Source organism: Mauremys reevesii, linkage group 3 (genome assembly GCF_016161935.1).
Source record: "Mauremys reevesii isolate NIE-2019 linkage group 3, ASM1616193v1, whole genome shotgun sequence".
Lineage (NCBI taxonomy): Eukaryota > Metazoa > Chordata > Testudines > Geoemydidae > Mauremys > Mauremys reevesii.
This window is the reverse complement of record NC_052625.1, coordinates 187,308,354-187,319,146: the sequence shown is the minus strand read 5'-3', so window position 1 is coordinate 187,319,146 and position 10,793 is coordinate 187,308,354. Positions and strand designations below refer to the sequence as shown.

At 46.1% G+C, this 10,793-nt stretch overlaps 1 protein-coding gene across 3 annotated transcripts in view; it reads left to right on the top strand.

Moving 5' to 3' along the window:
• The first annotated feature begins 9,643 nt into the window (after positions 1 to 9,643).
• The window catches only part of LOC120400258 (protein LYRIC-like), a 48,896-nt gene continuing 47,746 nt past the window's right edge, over positions 9,644 to 10,793 (top strand). For all 3 annotated transcript variants that reach the window (XR_005595651.1, XM_039528704.1, XM_039528703.1), the window contains exon 1: positions 9,644 to 10,522. Coding sequence is in view for 2 of the 3 variants with exons in the window: in XM_039528704.1 (XP_039384638.1) it covers positions 10,184 to 10,522 (339 nt within the window). In the remaining variant the exon portion in view is untranslated. The remainder of the gene's footprint in view (positions 10,523 to 10,793) is intronic.

The following is a 10,793-nucleotide window of genomic DNA, read 5'->3' as shown; positions in this document are numbered from 1 at the left end:
GAAGGGGTGACCCCTAGAGCATTGCTAAGGCAGACTACAGTGCATAGATCACTGGCTAGCCTAATTAGTCTTATCTGTTTTTAAAATGTAGAGAAAGCCACATCTCCAGCCTGTGATGTATTATTTTAATAAAATCTATGGACACAAAACAAACACAGGAGCTTGTACCTGTGTCTCAGAACATGGGCTGCAGCATTTAAAAACAAAGACATTCTGATAATGCAACAGAAAAATTCATATTTAAATCTAAAAGTCCTAAGAAAATGAAAGCTTAATATAACTTTTGCAAGGATTTGTTAAAAAGTGGGGAGGAAAATAAACTTCTCTCTGATCCACTGGATTACAGAATAAGGGGATATAAATTAGCTGTTACTAAGGTTCTGTGGTTTTCACTCTGGGGTGTGTCTGCATGCTCATTTTTGTTTTTAATTGAATCGCACATGTAAAAATGTTTTTTAAAAGGGCTCTGTCTTCATATAGGATTGTCTTTTAAAGTGTTTATTCCTTTAAAAAACTTAATATAACTTTCACTTGTATTTGTTAAAAAGTGGGGGAAGAAGCAGCCTTCTTATCTCTGATCCACTGACTCACAGACGCTGTTTTTGCTAACAGTAGCTTTGCTGCAGCTTCAGATTGTTCTCACTAAAAATGACCAATGTTAGTCTAAAACATCGGAGCGGGGGGGCTTTTAAAAACTGTTTGTTACTAAGGGCTTATGGTTTTAATCTTTATTAAAGCACCTACGTAAAAGTACTACACGGCGGGAAAAATGCTTGGGGTTTGGTTTTTTAGATAAGAATGAGGAGGGGGAATAGTGAGTAGAGGGGAGACAGCATCTGATTGGTCAGATCCAAAGGTGGAGATAACTAGCCTGAGTGGCTATGAGCCTTGGAAGCTCTTTCTTGCCCTAGGAACAGCCGCAAGAGTAAGATCGCTCTCTCTCTGACTCATCCATGTGCTGTCTATCTTTGCCCTTTGCAAAGGGGCTTTCTTTTCCCTTTTTTTGCCTTGTTCTCACTTTTAACTTATCTTTATGTTTCTCTTTTATTTAACTCTTTTTAAATGCTCTTTTCTTAACCCACCCTTATATTTAATATTTTAAATGCTTCTTTATTAACTAACATTTATATTTTTAACATGTGCTTACTAAACAGTCTCTGCTTTATAAAACTCCCTTTTTTGCCATGAGTTCTTTTTTAACCTACCCTTGTATTTAATACACCTTTTAAATTTATCTCAAAGTTTTTAATTCTTTAATAACATGCCAAACTAGTCCTTTAAAACACCTCTCTTTACTAAACCTAACCAAAAATCTTTCTTTTCTTTAATAACTTAACTCTATTCTTTCAAACTAACCGTTTAAAAACAAAAAATCTTTATTTTTCTTTAGGTTCTCTCACTCTATTCTTTCAGCCTTTTTCTCTCAACAATCAACCAAATGTATCAAAGCACAAGCATGCAACATTTCCCCTATTCAAACATAAAAATTAATCAAAAAATAATTTTCAAAATGGCCGACAGCACCAAACCTTGACATCAACGGAAATGGGAATGGAGGGTGGAACATAAGCCCTAGAGGCAGCATGGAAACCTGTCAAAATCCATGGTGATGAATACTATTGAGGTATATACTTCTTCCAGGAAAGTTTCCTAGAGCTCTTTATGGAAGATTCCCAAGAGATCCAAGTGTGCATTTACAAACTTTTCCACAGGGCCCCCACTGTGTAGCTCCCACTTTTACCATGTAACAAAATAAAGGACACCTCTACTTCATGTCACCATGCAGTATCAAAGCTCCACTCTCCTGCTTCTGGCGCACTAGAGCCAGAGTACTGGGACTGGCTAGACTCCTCCAGAATCAAAAAGAGGTCCTGTCTCTCTATACCACTGGATGACTCTGTCACCTGTGCCACATCCTCCTCCAACTCCACTTTCTTGTCCACCACTTTGTCCTCACACTTGACTCCACGGCTGCTGCCTCCAGTTCCCTGAAGTATCCACAAGGCTTTTGGCCATGGAGGTGGGGTTGCTGCCAAGAATGGTATGCAGCTTCTTGTAGAAGTGGCATGTCTTCAGCAAGTGCTGCACCAGGGCATTGGTTAGCCTCCCTTGCCTTCTGGTACACCTGCCTCCTTGACCACAGCACAGCACTGCTGCATGTCTCTTTTGTCCCCCTTCTCCTCCATACCACAAGCAATCTGCTTGTAGGTATCAAAGTTCCTACAGGTGGATTGGAGCTGCAACTGCACAGCCTGCTCTCCCCATAGCCCCAGCAGATCCAACAGCTTCAGTGTACTCCAGGCAGGAGCACATTTGCTGCAGAAAGCTGGCATGGTCAGCTGAGAAGAGTCTATGTGAACTTTCAATGCCAACAAACAGGAAGTGGAATTTCAAAATGTCCCAGAGCTTTAGAGAGGGAGGGACACATATCTGTGTACCTGGCTGTAGGGCAGCAGAGTTGAAACTGCTGCCCAGAGCAGTCATGATGGACATTGTGGGACACCACCTGGAGGCCACTTAGGGCAACATAAGCAAGCACAGTGTCTATACTGATACTGCATTGCTCTAACTTCATCGCAAAAAGCTCTCTGCCTCACGTTGAGGTGATTTTATTATGTCGGTGTCGCAGGAGAGTTAAATTGGTGAGAGGAGCATTGCAGTGTGTATACCTCCATTTTAAAGCTGACTTTTGTCGACAAAACTGCGTAGTGGAGACAAGGCCTTTAGAGTCTTTGATTACCAAAACTATACAGTCTGCTGAGCCAAAAGGAACATCTTCCCTCCACTTGCTTGTAGGAATCTTCAGTTGGAATCCATGCAGACTCTTCCTCTTCCTCTGCTGAAATCACTGTTAGCCAGTCAGCTAACTGATTAACCAACCCCCAGTTAAGTATATAGATTTTTTTTAAACACAAAACTGAGAATAAAATATATGATTTTTTCCCCATTATCACATTTAAAGAAAAGTTGGTGAATCATACTTCTTCTTAGCATATGCACAACATGCCTCAGCTGGCACATGACCCAGATTCATCACTAAATTTAGTCCACTGGTTGGATCATTAGCTTCCCCGGCCCAGGCCGGGTACTGACAGAGACAATCTAACTAAAACAGTTTGGCTAAAATCAAGCAACACTCAAAGTATACAATTAAAATAAAAGACATTATTTTTCCCTTTTATAATTAGCACTGCCAAGGGCTTCCCTGTGGGAGGGTTAACAATAACACTAACCAGCTGCAAAATGCTTCAGAGTTCTGGAAAACAGCCTGCTTTTCTGCTCCTGGGCTCAGCTTCTCTCTACTCACACAGGGCACTTGGCCTTTTATAAAGCAGCTGCTTGCTTGCCCTCATGGAGTCTGAGTACACCTACAGAAAACCTATTTAGCATACCCAAAATGACCACAGCCAATTCCAGAAATTTCTGGATGTGGAGTGCTAATTGTGCATCTGCCTAGCAACAATGATCTAGACATAGTTCATTCCTACCCACCCACCCCCATAGGCATTACAGGATTTACAATGGCGCCAGTGGCAGGACCTGGGCACTGGGCATAGGGAATCGGGGAGGTGTTGGGCAGGGGGGCTGTGTGGTGTGGCGCAGACCCACCCCCGAGGGGAAGGGGCATGCTGGCAGCACAGGGCCGGTCAGGCCAGTGTATGTCTGGCAACTGTGGAGAGTATTAAGGCTTCCACATTCTGACCAGTGTAGTTAAATAAATCTGTGGACTTTTCATCAGCCCATCAGGTTGCTCCCTTATTTTCACTCCCATTGATTTCAGTGAGCTTTGGGTCAGGCCCTAAATCACCCATATTCCATTTTAAGCCCTATTTTGTATTTTCCCTCACGGATGAGGGTTCATATGAAGCTCAGTCTGGCTTCCACTGGTAGTTCTGTCAATAGTAGTTTTGCCATCCAGTAGGACAAGGTTTCTCAACAGGGGTTGCCGCATGTGTAGGGAAAGCCCCTGGCAGGCCAGGCCGGTGTGTTTACCTGCCCCATCCGCAGGTCCGGCCGATCGCGGCTCCCACTGGCCGCGGATCGCTGCTCCGAGCCAATGGGAGTTGCTGGAAGCAGCGTGGGCCGAGGGACGTGGGCCGAGGGACGTTCCTGATTACTTCTCTGCCACATTTTTTTTCCTGTCCCTGAATTAGTTACTGTTGGCTACACTCTGTCTAGCAAGCTATATCAGGGGTGCAAATACTCAGTATCTTAATACTGTAAAAATTCCATTGGCTTCAATAGGTGCCTCAATTCAGTCAATAGTTAGTAGAGCTGGTCAAAAAATCCAATTTTATTTCTGCAAAAATATTGAACAAAACCATTTTGCTTCACATTTTGTGCTGAAATTTTTGATGTTTGTGCTGAAATTTTTGATTTTCAAAAGCCAACAGAAAATGAAAATTTCAGTTTGAAACAATTGTAATTTTTCCTTTATTTTACCAAAACATGAACATTTCAATTTAAAAGAAAACAAAATTTTAATTTTTGTTTCATTTTGAATATTTGTATTAAAAAACAAAAATGTTGTCACAAATCAAGCAGTTGTATGAAACATTTCAATTTCACTGAAGTTGTATTAAAAACAATTTAGCAAAAAAAAATTCTGAAAGCTCTAGTAACTAATTCTGAATATATACACAGTCATGTTCAAACACTTCTTGATTATTAGGTGTGGAAGGCTGCCCCATATTTTACTGGAAAGATAATGATATTTGATTTGCTGGAAGCTTGAGGTTCTATTTATGGATTCTTGAATTCATCTACAAACTTTACTGGCCAGCAATAAGCTCCTCCTAGATTCTTAGGAGCTGGAAGGTTTATGTCATAATTCAAAAGGTCATTTCCCCCAAATTTGTCAAAAGGTTTCAGATTTCACATAAATGATAAATTGTGTGTATTTAATAGACCAGTTTCTGAAACTGAAACCTCCACTGTTAAATAACTAACAAGTACAGCCCCAATCCAGCAATGCATATAAACATGTGCTTATCTTTGTCAATGAGATTATTCACATGCTTAAAATGTAACATGTGATTAAGTGCTTAGGTGGACTGGGGCCTAGTTTAGTAAAGTTATAAACTGATGAGAGCTTAATTCCTCAGAATCAGACCACTAGAGCTCTCTGTGATGAGCAGGCTCACAGGCTGCCTTTGTTGAAAAAAAAAATCAAGAGAGAATGCAGCAGAACAGCAACTTCTCAGACCAATAAAGAATTGGGTATAGTGGTCCCTAAAATGATCTTTTCAGTCTGTGTATTACTAGCACAAGCAGCCAAGTCTGGAGGGGCTAAAACAAATTATATTTAAAATTTAAGGCATGGACTGTATGTCATTCATGGGGAAGGAGAAAAGAAGAAACATATCTCCATTTTAAAAGTAGAGAAATTAAAATGAATATAAACACCCAAAAGTTAGGCACCTAACTTTATCGATTGACTTCAATGGGAACACAACACCTCTGACAATCAGGTTGTTTTTATTTAGGTGCCTATTCATGGATTTAGGTGTCTAACTGACCTACCTATGTTCCCTCAGGAAGTCTTTGGCACAGGTAGGTATAGAACCAGACACTGGCAGGAGTCAATGGATATTGATCCCAGCCAAGCACAGACTGGCGCCAGGAAATAAAGATCATTCTCCTACTGCATTCCTGTTTGTCAGACCTTTATTACAAACTTGTCTTTTCATACCACTCTTTATATAAAACATTTAATTTAATATTTATTTTGCAGTAGTGCCATAAGCCTCAGTGAGGATGCACACAAACACATTGCGCCAGTTACTGTACACACATATAGGGAGCCATGGCTGCTGCCACAAAGAGCTTACAATATTGTTCATTTCCTCCCTTGCCTGTTTCTAGAAAGATGCTGTGAAATTCAGAATAGCCCAGTTAAGGAAAGACATTTATTTTCTTTTTAGGCTGCCCTTCATTCATAGATCAACTCCATTGGAATGAAAAAGAGTTTTGCCAGGGCCATTTGGGCCCTAATCTTGCAAAGAGTGATGCACGTGCTTAACTTCACTCACTGTGAGTAGTACCACTGGAACCAATGGAAGAATTAGCACTATGTAAAGTTATGCAATGCATAATTCTTGGCAGGAAAGGATCCTTGGTTTGCATTTCTCAACTAGTTGGCTATATTAGGTTTTCTGGGAACCTTTGTGTTGATTCACATTAAAAATAACCCGGCACGGAGAGCTTCAGAGGATGGGGCTTTGCTTCTTACTAGTTGAAAGGCTGGATTGGCTTTTGGTAGAAGCAGGGCTTTTTGTTTTTCCCTTTATGTAAAAACCTTTAAGTCAGCTTTGCATCAGCTACAATTTAGGTCCCCTAACACCTGTGAATAAAGACTTCAGGAAAGGGCAGTACTGGTGCAAGTCTTTTCGTTGCTGTCTGACGAGGCTGGCTCACACTGCTAACGTACTGAGTTGTGTTGTAGGAATGTGATGTAACATCAGGGGTGAAAGTAACTTACAGGACTTATCGGTACTGCCGGAGTCCTGAAGGGGGCGTGGTCTCATCCAGAAGAGGCGTGGCCTCAACTGGAAGAGGCGGTGCCTCTCAAGATTTAAAGGCCCTGGGGCACCGGCTGTGGCTGGGAGCCCCAGGGCCTTTAAATCAAGCCGGGGCTCCCAGCTGCAGAGGTGGCTGGGAGCTCCCGGGGCTCTGGCCGCCGCAGAGCTCTGGCCCTTTAAATCTCCACCGCTGCTCCAGCTGCTGGAGCTGCGGGTGAGATTTAAAGGGCCTGGAGCTCCCAAGGCTGCGGGGAACCCCAAGCCTTGCTGGGCTGGGGCCAGGATTTAAAGGGCTCTGGGTGCTCCGCAGCCGTGGGAGCTCTGACCCCTTTAAATCCTGGCCCCAGCCCAGCCGCCGGAGCCACGGGCGGGATTCAAAGGGCTCTGGGCTGCCCGCTGCAGCGGGGAGCCCAGAGCCCTTTAAATCCCCACCGCGGAAGCCGGTGCGGTCCGGCACGGTGTACTGGCTCTTGCCGGTACGCCGGACCGGACCGGATCGGCTTACTTTCACCTCTGTGTAACATACATTATTTCACCCTGTTTTGTGTGGCTGAAGCCTCTGATCCATGCTGCAGAAACCTGATCGAGGCAAACCTCTCAAGCTGCCTGTGACTGGTGGAGGAATTCCCTGTGAGTGTTTCTCTGCATTTACTGCCCACTTGTTCCTGTCGTGATGAGTGCAGCATGTTTCTGCTTGGCTGTGGGACTTGTTACTTCCTTCTCCCCAGGCCACAACACCGCAGGGATGGTGTGGGAGAGGCCTGGAGAAGGTACTCTTCAGTGGCCATATTGGTGTTTTTCTGTTAGCATATTATTCGATTAGAAGAATATTTGAAAATAGGTCTTTATTTCTGAGGTGACTATTAATTCCACCTCTGAGCTTTGTAAAGGCTCCAAGAAGCTTAATTGAGAGAACACCTGTGGTAGAAGCAACACAAAATAAGGGGGACAATGTGGAATGAAAAAGAGCAGAGTTCGGCAACCTTTCAGAAGTGCTGTGCCGAGTCTTCATTTATTCACTCTGATTTAAGGTGTCGTGTGCCAGTAATACATTTTAACATTTTTAAAAGGTCTCTATAAGTCTAGAATATATAACTAAACTATTGTTGTATGTAAAGTAAATAAGGTTTTTAAAATGTTTAAGAAGCTTCATTTAAAATTAAATAAAATGCAGAGCCCCCCGGACTGGTGGCCAGCACCCGGGCAGTGTGAGTGCCACTGAAAATCAGCTCGCGTGCCACCTTCAGCACGCGTGCCATAAGTTGCCTACCCCTGAAACAGAGCAATATGAATCAAGTGAGAAAATCTGTTTGCATTCTATAAACCAGTGTTTCTCAACTAGGAGTCCGGGGCCCCAAGCAGGTTTCAGGGGTTCCTCCAAGTGGGGCCAGAGTTAGACTTGCCGGGGCCCAGGGCAGAAAGCCAAAGCCCCCCCACCTGGGGCTGAAGCCAAAGCCTGAACAATTTAGCTTTGTGGGGGCCCTGTGGTGGGGGGCCCCAGGCAATTGCCCTGCTTGCTACCCCCTAATGCCAGCCCTGGCTTTTATATTCAGAAAACCAGTTGTGGCACAGGTGGGCTGTGGAGTTTTTATATTATGGTGAGGGGGGCCTCTGAAAGAATATAGACATCAGTGGAGTTAAACCTGGGATCAGTGTGATTCAGTGTTTTGAGGTGGGAGGTGATTTAGTAAGAATCACACAAATAATTCCTTGGCTTGGCTATTGTATTCTGACATTATCAGGAAGGTTGCTGTGGCAGTAGCACAGTGCTTCTTCCTTGCTTCTAAGGCCAAGCTTCACCCCTGCGGCACTTAATTGTAGACACTACAGGACTGAAGGGCGTCTCCCGTCGTAGTAAATGCACCTCCTCGAGAAGTGGCAGATACATTGAAGGAAGAATTCTTTCATCGAGTGAGGACTGTCTACATTGGGACTTAGGTCGACTTAACTATGATGCTCAGTGGTGTGGATTTTGCACACCCCTGAGTGATGTAGCTGAGTTGATCTAATTTTCTAGTGTAGACCAGCTCTCAGACTAGAGTTTCTCAAGCTATGGGCAGTGGATCGTGAAGAGGTAGCTTGGTCCCATGATGCTAATCCATTTTATCTCCGCCTGGAAAGTCACATTAAAAAGCAGCTAAAAATATATGATACTTTTAGGACATTACTTCTCTTTGTAAATGTAACAACCCACCATGGGTTATCAACAGGGTTCAAACCTAAAACCTTCATCACCAGTGCAGAGACATGCACTGCTTGAGCTAAAGGAGTAGTGCTATTAGCTATTAGCAGTAATAGGCTATTAACTTCTCTGCCCTGGAGAGGAACACAACACACATTTTACATGGGTATGCAATTGTTGTAACTGCCACAGAGATGTTATTCAGTTGTGAATTATAGCAAAAGTGGTCTCTATACAGCTGTGTTTTGGAAGGGAGGTATGTGTACAGGGCATTTCATATTATGATGTGGTCTGCACTAATGAAAAATTTGAGAAGTACTGTTCTAGACAAAACGGTATAATTATTTTTTAGAAACATATCACAGGGCATTTAATTCTAGAATACACATTGTAGATCAAATTCATCCCTGCTGCATGTAACTCCACTGATTTGAATTAAATTACAGCAGGGACTGAGCTGATCACTTGATTATTTCTTTGATTCCTATCCCTAGTCATAAAATATGCCCTGCACAGTGAGGAGCCTATAAACCTGACATTTTGACTTTCAGTGGGGTCATTTAATCCGTGCTCTCCCTCCATATGAATCCACATTTTGAAACACATTCGTCACAATTACCCCAGTATATCTTTCTCTCTCACCATGTGGGCTTCTACATACAGACCTGACACACAATACACAGGGTGTGCCCTGCAGAACATCCCTCTCCGCGCTGGACCCATTTGCAGCAACATAAACAAGCATGTCTAACCTAAACTCGCTGCACAAACACTTCTGGTCTGTCATGGCCACCGTAAAGCGTCTGCCATCAGATACGTAACCCCCCCGCAACAGTTCTCCCCCCAAGCCCGGCTCAGATCCCTTCCCCATCGCGATTGGTCTGAATCTGTTTATTACCGCTCCTGGGGCTCCGCCACCAACTCTCCGCGCAGTGCGCTCTAGGGCAGGGGGAGACCGGGCAGCTGGGCGCCTGCGAGCTCGGCGGCATTTGCAGCGCCACATGCCGCTCTAGAACCCCGCTGGCGCTCGCGGGCGCAGTGCTAGAACCCGGCGCAGTGCGTTCTAAGCGCGGGGGGACAGGGAGCGTGTCCGCTGCTCCCGCTCCACGTGCAGTGCTGGAAACCAGCCGACTCGCCGCCTAGCGGCGCCCCTCAGCCCCCCGCTGCGGGAGCCGTGCTAGAACCCGGCGCAGTGCGATCTAGAAGGCAGACTCCCCTCCCGTTTCTAGGACTCGGTACGTTCTAGAAGGAGCAGGGAGCCGCTCTAGAACCCAGCCGGGAAGCCCCGAGGTTTAGAGCCGGGGCTATTCTGGAAGACGCGCCTCCGCGGCAGGTGGAGCAGTTCTGGAGCCCGAGGAGCCGCGTTGTAGCGATCGGCGCTGAGCCGCTTTAGAACCCGCCGGGACCCGATCTCTGCAGGGGAAGGGGGCGGCTATCGCACCCAGCCAGCGGGGTGCAGAGGGGCCCGCCTGCTGCAGCCATGCTGGAGTCGGCGGTGCGGCTGGCCCTGGGAGCCGGCGAGCTGGTGGCTCCGGGACCGCAGCTCTCGGAGCGGCTGGCCCTGCTGCAGGCGCAGGTGCTCGCTTCCCTCTGGCCCATGCTGCTGCTAGGAGGGGCCGTGGCGCTGCTTGTCCTGTTGGGGATGCTCCGGCGCTGGGACCGGGCGCGGCCGGGTCCCCAGCACAGCGCGGCGGGGGAGGAGGGTGGCGCTGGGTCTGCCAGCTCCGAGGAAGGACGGCTGCCAGCGCCGGCCCCGCGGACACAGAACGGGATAGCTGGGCAGCAGGAGCAAAGGGCGAGGCAGAGCCACGAGGCAAAGGTAAGGACCAGCCCGTCCCCTACCCTTCCCCCATCCCAATCTTCCCTTTCCCACCAACCCAACCCCAACACAGGGACCTTCCATCCCAATCCCCTACACAGAGAGTCTGCCCTCTTCCACACAACCCCTAACACAGGGTCCCTCCATCCCAGCCCCCTCCACAGAGAGTCTGCCCTCTTCCACACAACCCCTAACACAGGGGCCTTCCATCCCAGCCCCCTACACAGAGAGTCTGCCCTCTTCCACACAACCCCTAACACAGGGGCCTTCC